Consider the following 17,832-nt stretch of genomic DNA (forward strand, 5'->3'; position numbering starts at 1 on the left):
ACATCGATTTTCCCAAATCTCAGTACCCTGTATATCAAATTTCGAGTCTGTAGACTTAAAATTGACAGAGTTATTTTGTAGGAAATGTACACAGACACACAGACAGACAGACCGTTCACTTTTATATATATATATATATATATATATATATATATATATATATATATATATATATATAATTACTATTGCTTGATTTTTTTCTGTTTGTTTTTATTTAAATAAATATGTAAAAATTATTTTCAAATAATTTTCACAATAAAAACAATAAATGAATTTTAGTCTTTGGAACCATGATAATCTGTGATATTTATCTTTTTTATGCAGAGGCAACGTACAGCTCTTTTTTTGCATTAATTCTTTTTTCTTTTTTAATTAATACAGATAGATTTAAGTATAAATCATACACATCTTATTTTTCTATTTTTCAATATATTAGAAAAAAGTTTTTTCATCCTTTTTTTTTTTTTCAAAAAGTTGTCATTCATTATCGACAGTCTCACTACTCGGCAGATCTTGCTTACTTTACCTACTATGCATGAGGTCATTTTTCGGTTAACAGGCCTTGCCTCTCAGTGGTGACAGTTTGACTGTATCCAACTCACAACTTCCCTGATGACAGATTAACTGTCATCAACCATTGAACCCAACATTTTCCCCAACTGTCCCTGTCATCGACAATTCTAAAACTAACTCTAAAATACATATTTGACTGATCTTTTGTTTGATCTTTTGCTTCCGTTCACTGCCACTGCTTGATCAACAATCCTATTTTAGCTTTCTTTTGTGTTTCTTTGTGAATAACTTCTTGTCTATTGTTCTGCTGATAAATTTATTTCCTCTTTTTCCTTTTTTTTTAATGGAAATCGCTCCAGACAATGCATGAAGCTACTTGACATAAGTTGTTAAAAGAAAAAAAATACTATTTCAAAATGAAAAACGAACCAACAATAAGATTCTGGCCCAGAAAACAGTAATTTGTTAGAAACATCACCCATGAAATGTGAGGACTCTTTATAGAGGGGGGGGCGTCATTAGTATCATTCGGTATGCACAAAACTGATGAAATATCAACTTACCAACACGAATATTTTCCCGGCTTCTCTCTGAAAGAAAAATGTGAAAAAATTTATGAATGTTTACAAAAAAATAGAAAGGAAAACTAGTTCCCTTATCATTATTACTATTATTACTATTGTAAATTTGAAAACATTATTCCGTACGGTTAAGTGGAAAATTTTAGAAAACCAAATAATGTTATAAAATATTTTATTAAATTTGAAATAAAAAATGTGAAGAAAATTAAGAAAAAATAGAAAATAAGTTTGTAACAAAACGTTATTGTCCCCCTTCTCCTCCTCCTCCTCATCATCATCATCATCCCCCTCCTCCTCATCATCATCATCGTTGCTGCTGCAATAGTTTTTTATAATGAGGGTAGATATTTGAGTGCTACCCGCCATTTACGGACCGTTCTTTTATGGGTCTTCAGCTGGTTAAAATAGTTTTTAAGGGGTCAAAAATGGGTCAAAATTGAAAAAGTCGCCATACATTTCATACGTTAGTTTATTTTCGATTTTTAATCAGTTCATATGCGTGTCATGTTGATACAGTGGTAACGTCACCAGCTTTGAATGCTACAGTTTCGGTTACGATTCTAACTGACGGCACCCAAATACTTTTTTTTTTATTATATTATAAGAAAGAGCATTTTTACCTTAATGCTAGTTGGGAATAATAAATTTCCCTTCACTAATGCAATGTCTCCAAACATATACATTTTTAAAATTTAATCATCCACAGACATGTGCTTCATTGTTTACAATTCATCAGTGTAGTTAAACCTAGTGATATTCGAAACCAGAACCCCTCAAGCAGCAAACTCTGGTGTCCTGGTTTAAAATCCCCATAAGGTTCAGCCATGCTGATAAGTCGTAAATAACAAAATATGTCCAAGGATTTGAATCTGATATTTGTGTTTAAAATAAGTAATTGATGCTTCCCTCCTTTGACCTTGCAGCTTACTGGACAATCTTTAAAAGATCATTCATCTTCTAAGATCCAGTTAATAATTAAAGAACCATGTCACCTTGTTTTTACTAGAGTTACATCAGTCAAAAGAATAATAACGCATATATACAATAAGTAATTGAATTTTCTCTGTTTTCTCTTCCCCTCTTTTGACTTTGCAACTTTCTGGACGACCTTAATTCATAAATCATTTATTTTCTAAGATTCAGTGATTTAATTGATTAATTAAAAAATTGATTAAAAAATTTTGTTAAACAAGAGTATAAAAATCCAAATACCTGAGACGAAAGAAAAAGTCGCCTTGAATCCGATATTTGAGCAGGAAGAGGACATTTTGGAACCAGTATTGAAAAGCAAAAGCAAAGAACTTGTGTTGGAGAAGATGACGGGACGTTCAAAATGTTTCAAGATTATTGGTGGCTGCAGGTTGCCATCGAAAACCTGAAAAAGTCAGATAAAAAATTAGACAAAAACATACACACATACATATACATGCACACATGCGTACATACACACATATACATGCACACACATACATAAACACGTACATACACACACATATATGATGATTGCCATGTCTTGTCAGACGAGTGCCACTCCTTTAGTCACTGAACATCCATATGCCTGGAGATGACTTTTCAGCCCTGCTAGCGACTTGCACACTCTCAAGCAGACATGACACTGAAGACGGTCATTGGTGTTGATGAAACCAACAGCAATGGAACCCGTATTATCGTGCAAGAGACCTGCTGTGGACAACAGAACCTGGTCACACACCTCACAGATCCAAAGATCTTCATGATTGGGCGGCAAGGTTTGGCGTTTCTTACATGCTCTCTTGAGCTTCGCTCGGCCTACCTTGGCTGCTTCAAAGTGTTCTGTGCCCTTCACTGCTTGTATATTAGTGCCCTCCACTGCTTGCGATGATATGTTAGAGATTCCCAACTGTCAACAGGAACACGAAAATACCAGACTCTCCTTGATGCTATCACGAAAACGTCTTTTGGGCTTGTGCTGGGGTCTTTTGCCAAGAAGGAGCTCACCATAAAACACATGCATACACACATACATACACACACATACATACATACATACACACGTACATACACACACGTACATACATGCACACATACATATACACACGTACATACATGCACACATACATATACACACACATGCATACACACATACATACACACCCACGTACATACGTACACATATACATATACACACATATGCATGAATTTGTCACTATTTACCTCCTCCTGATCTGGGCATATCCAAACGAGCGATTTCAGTAGTGCTCTGGAGGCCTAAATATTTTTATCGTTGTCAGAAAATCTTATACTGTGCTTCTGAATTTTTGAGGTAAGGATTAATAATTCGTATTATTCACATGATTTGAATTACTTTTCTCATCTCAAATGTTATTTTCAGTCGATGTAACCTCCAACCTTCTTCAGGTGTTTGTTGTCAAACTCGGGAATCTTTTGGTCGATTCCAGGAATCTGCACGGAATTTTGAACGGAGCCGATTATTCAATTCATGATGGTCGCATGCTCTGGTTTCATCACCTATGATCGGGTAGAAGTCTTAAGTAATTCGCAATTGTATTTCAAGTGTCACCCGTACTAAGGATTGTATCTTCAACCTCTAGAAGAGTGTAACTTATAATTGAATTTTACAAAGTATTTATCCACTATGCCACGCGTTCGACAGAAAGATTCCCTAGTTCGACAAGATACACCTGGAGAAAGCCAGGGTTACATCAACTGAAACAGTGTGAAAATAACACTCAAAATGAATCCCAATAATACGAATGTCTGGCACATCTACTAACAGAAATATTAGTTAAAATATACTTAATCAGATGAATTTTGCATGATGTTGTAAACAGGATATATTCTAGACAAGGGTTATAAAGAGGCTTTAGAGTCAAACCTTTCTGGAAATAAACTGAAGTTTTGTGATAATCTACAGGGTGGAACGAAAAATTGTCACACTAGAAAAGAAGACATGATTCCATTTCCATTTGATGAAAACCGGTTTTCTTTTTTTTTGTTGCAGACCATTTACTAGTTGGTCAGTTGTGTACAAATCCCAAGTGCAATAGGAAACTTCTATCATGTCTGAAAATGGCACAATGTTCAATGAGCGAGATCGGAAATGCACCGCAATACAAATGCTCTCTACCAATCCAAGTTATGACAACAGAACCATTGCCAGTGTCGGAATTTTATTTTTTTATCGACCTAGTTGTTTCCAGCAGTGCGGAAGGGAGTGGGAGGTTAGCAGTTTGGGTAGCCTGTAACATTCTCCTTACCCCCTCCCCTTCTCATCTTGGCTTCGTTGTCCAGCAGTGATATTTACAGAGAGGCCCTTTCAGCTCTCTCTGCCCCTTTTTTGTCATAAGTCCTCGTGGACATTTCTTTCTTTCTTTCTCTCTCTCTTTTTAGATATGGTCAAGCAAACAAAAAAAGCCATTCTTAATATTGCAAAAGAGGTGGGAGGGGCATGTTATCTGAGAGGAAGATAATCATCAATCAAAAGGGACCATATCTTGTTTTTCACCGTCGTTCTGTCAATGAAACAGAAAAAGGAAGTCAAAAAGAACATTGAATCTTGACCAAATGATGCGGTTCAAGAGAATCTCATTTTATTACTTTGAGCTTCAAATTCTGTTTTACATATTGGCATGTGTTGGACAGCTTTTAGGAATTGACTACCAAACTAACCTATCTCTGGCCAGGTCTTTATTTATCCCTTCTTCTCTCAAATCCATTCTCTTCTCTTCCTGCCATATTTTACTTAGCCTTTCTCTGCCAACTAAAATAATGTTAATATTTCAGCATGGTTTGTAAACTGCAAAAGTCAACACTAAACCTGTCAAAAAGGCACAAGCACGTGCCTTTTTATTGTTTGTGCTTTTTGACTTGTTTTCTATTCTGAGAAAGTCACACTCATTATTTCATCATGCATTTTTTTCACAGTTTTAATCTGTTCACGTGATGAGATAGAAACTTTAATTCCTGAATTTTATCTTTATCTTTTATTATTTTTTACCTGCACTGACGGATGTTGCACCTTTAATCTAAAAAAACAATACAATGTTTTGTTTTGTTTTCCCAAAATAACAACCTTTCAAAAAAACAAAAAAAAAAATCTTAACCTCATTAATTTTTTTTTTTTTTTCCAATTGCACAACTATCGATATTTTCATTTGATTAACGTCCTAGCACATTTATTTTTGTCCAGCCAAAATTCCAGGTTTCTATTTGAACCAAAATGATAGGCTATGGTCAAGAGTGCTTTTTTTTTTTTACTTGTTAGTCACCTCTTATCAAGGCCCGAAGGCAACTCAAGGATAAGGGTTAATGTATGTAAGGTGGTTGTTTAGTAATCATTAATGATGTACATTGGGTAGAATTTGATTATTTATGGGGACGGCTCAACAAAAACTTGTTTACATTGGATTTGAAGGCTACTATGTTGTATTCAACTGGGAAGCAGGCCAACGGAACAGTGCTCCACAGATGGGCAGTTCCGGGAATGAAGCTTTTTTCATGGAATCTGAGTTTAGATTTAGGCACAGATAGAGAGTGGGGAAAATTGTATAAAGTGGTTGTAGCTAGTCAAGTGCTTTTTGTGAAATTTTGGTAAGGGGGAACATAGATTAGAGTTCAATCGAGCACTTGCCATGAAAATAATGATAGAGCAGAGAGAGGCTTACAACGTCTCTATTCTGTGGGAAAGAGGACATCACCTACTAGGTTTTGAAGTCGATTTTGAACTCTGTCAAGGCAGGATAGGGTGTGCCGAGCAGCTCTTCCCAGATGTGGCAACAGTACTCCATTTTGGGGTGTACCTGGCTCTTATACGGATAAAGGATTGCATCGGAGCAGTAAAGCGAGGAAAACATTTTTCTAGCAATATTGGCAACATATTTGATGTAGGTGTTCCATTTCAGATCAGGAGTGAAGGTCAGTCTCAGAAGCTTTTCAAGACATGGAGCTTCCTCAAGACGAGAGCCATTCATTTCAATTGGGGCTGTTCTTTTTGACTTCCTGTTTCTGCTGTCCATTTGGATGAGTAATTAGATATGATCAAGCAGACAAGAAAACCATTCTTAACATTGGAAAAGAGGAGGGATGTTTTCATGTTATCTGAGAGGAAGATAATCATCAATCAGAAGGGACCATATCTTGCTTGTCACTGTCATCCCATCAATGGAGCTGAAACCGGAAGTCAAAAAGAGCAGCCAATCTTGACCAAATGATGTGGTCGAATAGAATATCATCTTTTTACCTCTAGATTTTTGAGAATTTATATCTAAATGATCCGTTTTACATATTGGCATGTGTTGGATGGCTTTTAGGAATTGACTACCAAACTAACCTATCTCTGGCCAGGTCTTTCTTTATCCCTTGTTCTCTCAAATAAATCCTCTTCATTTCCTCCCATATGTTACTTGTTTTTTTCCTGCCAACTAAAATAATGTTATTATTTCAGCATGGTCCGTAAACTGCAAAAGTACAGACATATTTTTTTTCGTGCATCATCAGCAAACACGCTTCATATTAAAAATGGCGGACTGAGATGCCGTCACTACTGTGACTACCACTATCACCAGGGAGGTGACGGTAGCTCAGTGGTTAATGACACAAACTGACAACCTGGGTGTGCCAAATTCGAATCCAGGTCGTGCCACAGAATCACTTTCACTTAGAGACGTTGACAACATCTACGTGGACCCTAATATAATATAAGTACCCAATATCCGTCTAGGAAGAATTCTAAATAGAAAGATACCAGGGAAACGAATGCCGACAAAATCATCATGAATGATATTCAAAAAATAAACATCAGTAAATTACTCAGCAACATGTTGCCTCCATTCATAGAAGTGGAAGCTGGTTGGTTGGTTGTTTTTGTTTTACGGCATCTCAACCCTTTTCAGGTTATTTAATGCCAAATCTAGTTATTTTGAAGAAAAATATTTTAATAGAATATATGTTTTTTTTCAAGTCGGTTTCTATTTAACCCATAGTTGGGACCCTAACAGGTACTACCACTCCGGGTCAGAGTGTACCTGGGAGCAATGGCAACTAAAGGGTGGCTCCACACTCCCCAAAGCCCGCAAGCTGGGGCCTCACCATCGGATATAGTTTAAGGTCATATCCAGGACCCATAGAAGTGGAAGCCGGTTGTCATGGACAACAAGGTCCATGCTGTAAAGTCGCACCTTTTTTTTACAAAAGAGTCACCTCTTATTAAGGCTCGGAAGCTACTCGAGGATAAGAGTTAATGAGTGTACAGTAGTCATGGGGGCAATAGTAATCGTTAGTGTTGGAAATTTGGTGTAATTTGATTATTTGAGGAAACAGTTCAACAAGAACTTGTTTATATTGGATTTAAAGGTGACCATGTTGTAGTTGGCCAAAAAGCAGGTCAGTGGAACAGTGTTCCATAGGCAGGCAGTTCTAGGAAAGAAACTTTTTGGTGAAAGTTTTGGAAAGGAAGGATCATAGATTGACGCTCAGATGGGCACTTGCCATACAAGCTCCCAATGTCTCTTCTGTGGGAAAGAGTTTGCAGGGAAGAGAAAAGGGTATCACCTACTAGGTTTCGAAGCCAGTTTTGAACTCTGTCAAGGCAAGATAACAGCTCCTATCCAGTTGTGGCAATAGAACTCAATTTTAGAACGTACTTTGCTATTATACAGATAGAAGATTGCATCAGGAATGAGATATCTACTGGAGCGAGACAATAGTTCAATCATTTTTTTCAGCAACCTTGGCAACAGATTTGATGTATGTGCTCCATTTCAGATCAAGAGTGAAGCTCATATCCAGAAGTTGGTCATTATATGGAGCCTCCCAAAAACGAGAGCTATTAATTTTAATTGGAGCCAAACTTCCCAACACTCAAACCACAGTACGTATCCTATAAACAATGTTTTCTGTACTATTTGGTGTAACAAGGCCCAGAAGTGCATTTCTTTCATTTATCCATCATGCTTTTGTTTCAAATATATTTTCTTTGCTAAGCACGCACATTGAATATTTGTATTTAAAAATATACATTTTTTTGTTTATTATTTGGATTCTTCGGAATACTGTTCTCATCTTGAGTGCTATTTTTACAACATTTCAGAGGATGTAAACTCTGACCACCTTCAGGTCTATCTTAACAATGGTGAATGGTGGAAAAAAATGTATTTGTTCTTTTTTTTTCAAATGACCCATAGTATTCAAAATGTGTGACGCGTTCATGACTCAGAAAGATAATCGAGTCATTTCTGTGTCTTTCCATATCATAACCTTATATCTACATAGAGCCTAGGTTTTTCTTTCACGACTAAAGTCATTAGATATTTTCTGTCTTTGTAATAACCATCTGATTATTTCCTTACATCAAGTGGCTGCATGCCTTGTCTGGAGAAACTTCCATAAAAAAGTGCTTCTTTAATATTGATCACAAGTGGAAATTGCATTTCAGATAAAAACTAATTCAGAAATAAATATCCAAAACAGAAATTAGAAAAAAAAAATTAATGGAGCAGAAATTTAATTACAAGTAAAAATCAATTTTATGATAAATTGCAGTTTTATCGTATTACATTTTCATTTTTACTTGGTTAAATGAGACACTGATTTATCTCCCCTGTTTTACAGGTGTTTCTGTTTTTATCAATATCGGATCGGCAAAATACAATAAGATTGATTTTTTATTTTTTAATAAAAAGTTCTATTCATATTATTTGACAATTATTCTGACAATGTTTTGCTGATGTAACCTCCAACCTTCTTCAAGTATATCTTGTCGAACTCTGGAATCTTTCTGTCAAACTTGGGAGTCGGCACAGAATTTTGAATTGAACACTTTTATTAATTCATGGGGTTAGCATGTTCTCGTTCTGATTCTCTTTATTTTTAATGTACTTGTGCAGTTTACAGACCATGCTAAAATAATAACATTATTTAAAAAATCATTCTTAACATGGAGAGAGGGGCTTTGCTAACTATTCCATACTTTCACCTAACAATTTAACAAACAAAAGATGCTGCAAAAATTAAATTTCACTTAAGAATCCCATCAAAAAGACAAAAAGATAGTACGGTCTGTAAATGATTGCAATTAATTAGAGTCGTGCGGAGCCAATCCTTGATTGTGATTGGTGGTGGCTACTATCAGTCAGAGTCGGACATAAAAAGTCCTGCTGACTACTTTTCTCGTCTTTAGTGTTATTTTTTATACTGATAATGTTTTTGCTGATGTAACTTCCAACCTTCTTCAGGTATATCTTCACAATGGCTGCTATTGGTGAATGACAAAAAAAGGAATATTTTTGTCTTTTTTCCCCACGAATTTAGTCGATAGAATTCAAAATGTATTATGTTTTTATGAAACGGAAAGAGCGTCAAATCATTTCCATTTTTGTATAAATTCAGGTCCGTACCGATTTGATGTAATGTTTTTTGAATTTTTGAGATGAGGATTGATGATTTGTATCATTTGAATTATCTGGACTACAGTTCTCATCTTCGTTGTTATTCTTATAACGTTTCGGTCGATGTAACCTCAGACCTTCTTCAGGTGTATCTTCTGTTATTGGTGAACGGTGAAAAAGAATGCTTTTTCTTCTTTTTTTCTAATGAGAATAACAACTATCTTATTTATATATCGTACTTTGTGGTAACTGCGCCAATTCTGGGGGTATATGTGCCAACTAAAAAAAAAGTGCTCTTTATATGCGTGGTTGCCAAAAGAGCACTTTTAGTTAGTTGGCGCAATTACTTTGGACTTGGTACAATTACCCCAAAGTACAGCATGAGTAACGAAAATTTACGTTACTTGCCCGGTTTGACCACCATTTTTTTTTTTTATGCCTGTAACCGGACCTTACATGCTAGACAAACTCATCCAGAAATTTGAGGTAAGTCCCTTCTACATTCTTATTACTTTCCACGAATGATAACAACATATTTTTTTTTCTTTTTTTTTTACATGGAGGTCACCACTTATCAAGGCCCGAAGGCCACTCAGGGATAAGGATTATTGCGTGTACAGTAATCAATGAGATAGTATTGTAGTAATCATTAGTATTGGGGGTTTTGATAGAGTGTCTTACTTAAGGGGGCAGTTTGTCAGGAGTTTGTTTATGTTGGACTTGAAGACGTCCAAGTTGTAGTCCGTGGGAAACAGGCAAGTGGCAGAGAGTTCCATTGGCGTGCAGTTCTAAGAAAGAAGCTTTGCTCATGGAATCTACGTTTGGATTTAGGCACAGATAAAGAGTGGGGAAAATTGTTGACAGTAGTTTCAGCCAGACGGGTGTTTCTCGTGAAAGATTGGCGAGGGGGACAAGGGATTGGAGCTCAGATGAGTACCTGCCATGGAAATAGCGATAAAACAAAGACAGGCTCGCAATGTCTCTTCTGTGGGAGAGAGGTTGCAGGGAAGAGAAAAGGGCACCCCCCACTTGGCTGCTGTAGATAACATGGCTGGCAGTGAAAACTCACACCATAATGTTTCTTCTACCAATCATGTTTTCCCTATATTTTCGTGGTAACTACTAGCTGAACTCCACTACGTTCTAAAAACTAACAGAAAATGTACAATAATACAAACAGTATTTTTCGATCAAAAGTAAGGTTCCCTACACTTACACACACCACAGTGTAGCATTTGATTTCCTCTTTTTTATTCAAAAAAGAGAATCACTATTTATCAAGGCCTAAAGATCACTCGAGGATAAGAGTTAATGAGTGTTAGGTGGCCGAGGAGACAACACCATGGTGGTGATTGGTAATGGTGAAAATGGGGCAGAATTTTATTTTTCAAGAGAACAGCTCGACAAGAAATTTTTTACATTGGACCATGTTATAGTCAGCAGGGAAGCAGTCCCATGGTATTGTTGTTACAACAGTAGTGTTAAAAAACAAAAATGGTTTTACCTGGAGTTCACTTTCCTGAGCCACATCCCAGTCGTCAAAAATGAGTTGGATGAAACCTTTGCGGTCCAGATTTTGTATGGAATAAAGGAATATCTCGCCATTTAGTGCATAGCCGTGCGGAAAATTTGGAGACATCAAAAAGCCGCTGTTGGAATTGTCTGAATTTGGAGAACCAGTAAATTCTTCCTTTTTCGCTTTAAAGATAAATTTTAAAACATATTTTCTTAGATTGATGAATGAATAAAAATAATATAATGATAAAAAAAATGATGAATAAAAAAAAATGATGAATACAAAATTTAAAAATTTTCTGATTTTTTTTAGATAAGGTTCCGTAATTTGCGTTATATGAATACTCCGAACTACTGTTCTCATCTCAAGTGTTATTCTCACACGATTTTGATTGATGTAATCTCTGACCTTCTTCAGCAGCCTTCAGAATATCCTCAATGTATTTTTTCAAGTTCATATTGTCCACGAATGTTAGGCCAAGGCGTTTGAAGGAAGAATTCTCAGGTAGGGTGTTATTTGTCATGGATATCGGTGGTTGGTGAAGCGTCTTGTAATTGCTAAAGGAGAGCAGCTTAGTTTTACTAGAATTTACGGCCCCATTCCACTATGGCCTGGAGGTTATTTTCTAACAATTGTCTTAGATTTATGTACATCTGTTCTTCCCTCGTGCATGTTATAGAGCATTGTATCATCAGCATATATACCCATCTCATACACAATATTATCAGGGAGGTCATTTATGAATATCAGGAATAATAGAGATCCAAGGATCGCTTCCTGAAGCACTCCTGTATTAATGTTATGCTGCTTAGATATACGTCCATCAATGACAACCTGGATGGTCTTATTGTCCAAGAAGAATCTAATTATTATGCGTCCAGTTATACTGTACAATTTAATTTCCATTAGCAGCTCTTCGTACCAGACTTTGTCAAAGGCCTTGGATATATCAAGGGTTACACCTCTGGCTTCACCCGCCTTATCCAGTGCATGGTATATGCATTCAGAAATGACTGTTAAAATATCTGCAGCAGAATGACATTGCCTAAATCCATACTGTTTGTCAGAGAGATTTGTTTTTGTGAGGTGGTGGACTAGTGCTTAATTAATTAAGGTCTCAAAGATTTTAGCGAATGGGGGGAGAGGGGGAGAAGACTGATAGGGTGATAGCTGAGAAGGTCAGTCCTTTGACCAGAATTCTTGTATACTGGTACCACAGAGGCCATCTGCCAGCTATTAGGGAAGCAAGACTCAGCAAGGCATTTATTGTAGAGCTTGGAAAGTATGGGGGCTAGCTCTGCCAAGCATTTCTGAATTAGTATAGCAGAGATGAGATTTTTGCTTTTTGTGATATCGTGGACATGAGAAGAGGTGATTTTCAGATCATCAGTTGTGGCTTTCGTCTGCATAGGGAAATTTGGAAGGGAGTTTTGCGAGTTCTAAGGTGGAGTTGGAGACGAATCGCCAGACAAGCAGTTCCGCCTTCTTGGTTGCCATGCATGCAACCTTCTGGGTTTTGGATAGTAAGGGAATTACTGATTGCCCTTTATTCACTACACTTTTATAGATTTTCCAGACTTTTGCGATTTAATGCGTTCCCTGATTATTTCAACATGCTTTCTTTTGGCTGTCGCTATTTCACTCCTACAATGATTCCTAGCATCTACGAATTTTTACCTATTTCTAAACCAGCAGAATGCATGCTGTCTTTGCGCAATGGCAGCTGCACAATTTGTAGTGAACCATGGGGGTGAGTGGGGCTTGCTAAAATACTTCCATGTGGGAACATGTGCTTCAATGCTCGCTTTGCCCCATTCAGTTGTCTCATTGGCACACCGCTTGGCAGAAAGAGAGCAGATATTGGTCCATGGGAATCTCTGAAGTGTTATCTGATGGCTTCCCAGTCGGCCCTTTGGTAGTACCTTGTTGTTTTGAACAATGTGTCCTCATCTTGGGGTTGGGATTTAAGTGTGATGTCAACTGATACCATTAGGTGATCTGCATTTCCAAGTGGACTGTGGGGATAGGTCACACAATCCTCGGGTATGTATAGGTATAAGAATAAGAGTTATCTGTCCCCGATAATAGGAGACAACCAGAGTGATCTCCCCTGGACAGGAAGGAACTAGAGTGGCCTCTCCTGATTCCTATAAATACCGTTAGCATGGGTGCAGACATTTGTATTTTGTGTTGAGCTCACCACAAGCTGGACGGATACAATATCCCGCTTTACTTAACTCTTACATGGTACTGTGGTGAGGAATTGGTTTTAAAGTGAAACCTGCTGATATTCATGATCTGGGAGGCGAGTTGGGAACATGACTGCCTGTGTGAGGGAATGGGCTATAGAGAAACTATAAGTAGAGCTTCCAAGCCAATTTTTATAGTGGGCATAAAAAATCACTAAACACATGTAGCTTGCTGCATCTATACTATCAGAGACATGATCGATTAGAGAACAGTCCAATTTCTATCTCTCTCTCTCTTCCTTTCTTTCCCCACTCTTTCTTCTACCAACCCATTTCTCTCTCTGGTTATACACACACATAACTAGAGTCGGCATAAGGGAAATAACGCTGTGAAAAAAAAAATCAGAATTACTTCCCTTTAGTTAGTGACTGTAAAAACATGATAACATTAAAAGATGCATGTACATCTTGATAACATTAAATGATATAAATAGCCATTTAGCCTCCAAATAGCAAATCTTTTTCTTTTAATTTTAGATATTATACATCCGGGATTATACTAACTAAATAAATACTAACTTTATGGGTGTTTGTTTTGTATTTTTCAATATATATATTGACAAAAAAATTTTATTTCACAAGAAAGTTAAGGTTTGTTTAATTATATTTTTTTTTTGTTTCAATAAATTGTTTGTAATTTTAAACAGATTGACCAAGTTAGGATGAGGATTAGTTTAAGGTTAGGTTAGGGTTAGGGTTTTGGTTAATATATTTTAAACGGGTTGACCAGGTTAGGGTTAGTTTAAGGTTAGGTTAAGGTTTTGGTTTGGATGAATTTTTTTTTTTTTAAATGGATTGACTAGGTAAGGATTAGGGTTAGGATTAGTTTAAGGTTAGGTTAGAGTTAGGGTTAGAATTTTGGTTTTGATGAATTTTTTTTTTAATGGATTGACCAGGTTAGGATTAGGGTTAGGATTAATTGAAGGTTAGGTTAGGGTTAGGGTTTCAATAATATTTTTTGAGGTTTTAATAAATTGTTCCTTTTTTTTTAAACAGATTCACCAAGTTAGGGTTAGTTTAAGGTTAGATTAGGATTCGCGTTTTGGTTTCAATAAATTATTTTGGACCAGATTGACTGTGTTAGGGTTAGTTTAAGGTCAGGGTAAAAAAAAACACACACAGTTTATTTTACATTTTTTTTAGGGAGGGGTTAGGGTGTAAGGGAGGGATTAGGGTGAAAAAAAACAGCAATAGTTTTTTTTGTGCATTTTTTAGTTCTTAGGAAACTGAATCGCCTGTTCTAAAACACTGAAATTCATTGTTTTAATCCAGGGATCTCCAAACTATGGCTCGCTGACCCGATCCAGCCCACCAAAGTCTTCAATCCAGCCTGTGGACCTCTTATTGAAAACGTGAAAATATTCAGGAAAAACGTAAGAAACAGAAATATGTAAAAATAATGTGGCGGTGTTTCCTTTTGTTCAGAAAATGATTAAAAGAATGAGGTTTGGGAGAACCAATTTCATTAAAAAGGTAATTTAATAAACAAAACAGTATAAAACATGTCCAGATCATTTTTAAAAAAATTTTTTATTTATTTTTTTTTGTAAATTTTATTCTTTTTTTTTTTTTGCTCGTGTTCATGTCATGTCTGTTTATTTTGGCCCACATAGCTTTAAAAAGTTAGCAATATGACTGCTTCCATTTGAAAACTTTGCTTTGTTTTTATCAATGGTCTTAGCTTAGTGAATGCCACAATTTACTCCATTTGCAAATTATTGTTTGCTGCCATCTGATTGGCTAAGCACTTCTGCATTTTCCAGCTATTTATGTAAACTGTTAAAAGATACAAACACAAAGTTTTAGTATGGGTCACAAGCTGTATCACACTGTTTCAGCATAAAGGGTTGATATGCCGTAAATCATCTCGACTGCAAAGAAGTAAAAATAAAGAAGATGAGGATAAAGTACTTACCCACCACTTTGTACATCATTTTGAATTTCTTTCCTTCAGGCAGGCTAGCATTGGACATACAGTGGATTATCCGTATGTATGATGATATCGAATCATATGAAGTACTTTCATTGACGCTGAAGTAGTTTTGGTGGAAGTACAGGTTGTAAGGTCGGTCACCCTCAAACACATGAATGTGATCACAACTAAAAAAAGAAAAATGTTAGGTCATAAATATAGCCCAGTAGTGTAGCAAAGGGAAGGAGGGGCAGTCCGCCCTGCACGGCACATGCCAGGGACCAGCATTTTGAGAGGGTAAAAATAGAAAATAGAAAAAATTTGAATAATAAGCGAACAAAAAATCTGAAATTTTATACCAAAATGAATTTGTAAGGTCGTAATATGTTTTTGTGTTTTATGTGTGCTATACTGTCTTTAAACAAATTTTAGATCCTTGATTGTAATTCCATGAAAATAAATATTTTGAAGACTTTCTGTAATTTTGAAGGTTAACAGACTAGTAATAGGGGGGGGCATATTTTACGACTGCAAAAATAGTTACTATGCCACTGATATAGCATCGAACACATGAATGTGATCACAACTACAAAAAGCAATTGCAAATCATAAATATAGCCTCAAACATATGGATTTGATCACAAGTAAAAAAACAGCAATTGCAGATCATAAATATAGCCTCGAACACATAAATATGATCACAACTAAAAAAAAGAAATTGTAAATCATAAATATAGCCTCGAACGCATAAATATGATCACAACTAAAAAAAGCAATTGCAGATCATAAATATAGCCTCGAACACATAAATATGATCACAACTAAAAAAAGCAATTGCAGATCATAAATATAGCCTCGAACACATAAATATGATCACAACTAAAAAAAAGCAATTGTAAATCATAAATATAGCCTCGAACACATAAATATGATCACAACTAAAAAAAGCAATTGCAGATCATAAATATAGCCTCGAACACATAAATATGATCACAACTAAAAAAAAGCAATTGTAAATCATAAATATAGCCTCAAACACATAAATATGATCACAACTAAAAAAAGCAATTGTAAATCATAAATATAGCCTCAAACACATGATATGATCACAACTAAAAAAAAGCAATTGTAAATCATAAATATAGCCTCGAACGCATAAATATGATCACAACTAAAAAAAGCAATTGTAAATCATAAATATAGCCTCGAACACATAAATATGATCACAACTAAAAAAAAGCAATTGTAAATCATAAATATAGCCTCAAACACATGAATATGATCACAAGGCAATTGTAAATCAAAAATATAAATTCAAGAAAGAATAGCATATGACCAAATGAAGTAGTCCAGCAGGTTCAGATCAGGGAAGGAGGGGAACAAATGAGAGAAGGGTACAAAGCCAACTAGCAGATAGTCTGCAACAAGAAAGAAAACTGATTTTTATCAAATGGAAATGGAATCATGTCTTCTTTTCTAGGACGACAATTTTATCATTTCACCTTGTATATTTGTGTGTGTGTGTGTGTGTATGTGTGCATGTGTGTAAATTCATTCCCTACGGACTTGGAAATGGCTGGGTTATTTTCTTTTTAAATTTCACACAAATGTTCTTTATGTGTCTAGCAGTGTTCTTAGATAGGTTTGTATTGGAATGCCCCTGATAAGTATCAAAAATCGATAACCAAAAAAAATCTCATTAAAGAAGGAAGTCCAATTTTGACCAAAGTTAATACTCTAATACAGCCTAACATCACTAGTGTATTTAACAAGTTTTATCACCGCATAAGCAGCATATAAAATCAACAGTAGGTTCTTTGATAAGACAGAGGCGCATTTGAAATGAATGCTTTTTTAGAGAACAATTGAACTTTGATACTATGAACTGCAAAAAAGTAAGTTCACTATCCCATCTAAAAAAAGTAGAGTAATATATCATCGACTGGCACCCCACTAAATAGTCGAGAAGAGTCAGGGAAGATGATAAGACGAAGGAGAGAAAACACCAACCAGATCTCTACTGGATTGATGCCACCTAAGTTACACTGAAGACCAATGGTCAGTGCCAATTAGAAATGAATAGCAAACATCTGTTGCAACAAAGCAAATTCATTTGCAAAGATTATCGAAAATGATGGAGAGTACTGGAAGTCTGGAGAGGTTGTTTTCAGTGAATAATCTTTGATGATGACGTGTGCGAGAGCTTTTAGTAAATGAGATAATATTAATATCACGTTATCTCAAAAATGCTGTTAAATAATAACAATGAATGTCTAAAAATCTAGAAAACGACCTTCAGTCAGTCGTTGAATCGGGCCGTAAATGGACGGTAACATTAATTGCTACTAAGATTAAGCTTCTTTCCTTTAACAACTACATAAAAATCTTCTGAACTACCAATTGCCATGACATCCTACCTGAGAACCCATCTATGAGACATGATAGCCATCAGGAGAGCCACATACTTGAGAGCCATCTATATCAATAACACCCTACCCGAGAACCCATCTTTCAAACTCCTCAGCTTAACATTCACAGGCAACATGAATTGGAACAGATATGTTGAGGACATTGCCAAGATTGCTGCAAAGAAGGTGGGCTCCCTCTATCATGTTAGAAAACTGTGCTCACTAGAGAGCATCCTATATGCTTACAAAGCCTCAGTTCGATCATGCAT

The 17,832-nt window shown here is 35.9% G+C and overlaps 1 protein-coding gene across 1 annotated transcript in view; it reads right to left on the minus strand.

Annotated features, from left to right (window-relative positions):
- LOC145259723 (uncharacterized) overlaps positions 1–17,832 on the minus strand; it is a 79,494-nt gene that overhangs the window by 39,651 nt on the left and 22,011 nt on the right. Inside the window, exons 4-7 of the mRNA XM_080117410.1 lie at positions 15,159–15,343; positions 10,983–11,176; positions 2,307–2,469; positions 1,077–1,103 (exon numbers count right to left, since the gene is read on the minus strand). Coding sequence (XP_079973536.1) covers positions 1,077–1,103; positions 2,307–2,469; positions 10,983–11,176; positions 15,159–15,343 — 569 coding nt within the window. The remainder of the gene's footprint in view (positions 1–1,076; positions 1,104–2,306; positions 2,470–10,982; positions 11,177–15,158; positions 15,344–17,832) is intronic.

Source organism: Euprymna scolopes, chromosome 35 (assembly GCF_053919585.1).
Source record: "Euprymna scolopes isolate OS-2025 chromosome 35, ASM5391958v1, whole genome shotgun sequence".
Taxonomy (NCBI): domain Eukaryota; kingdom Metazoa; phylum Mollusca; class Cephalopoda; order Sepiida; family Sepiolidae; genus Euprymna; species Euprymna scolopes.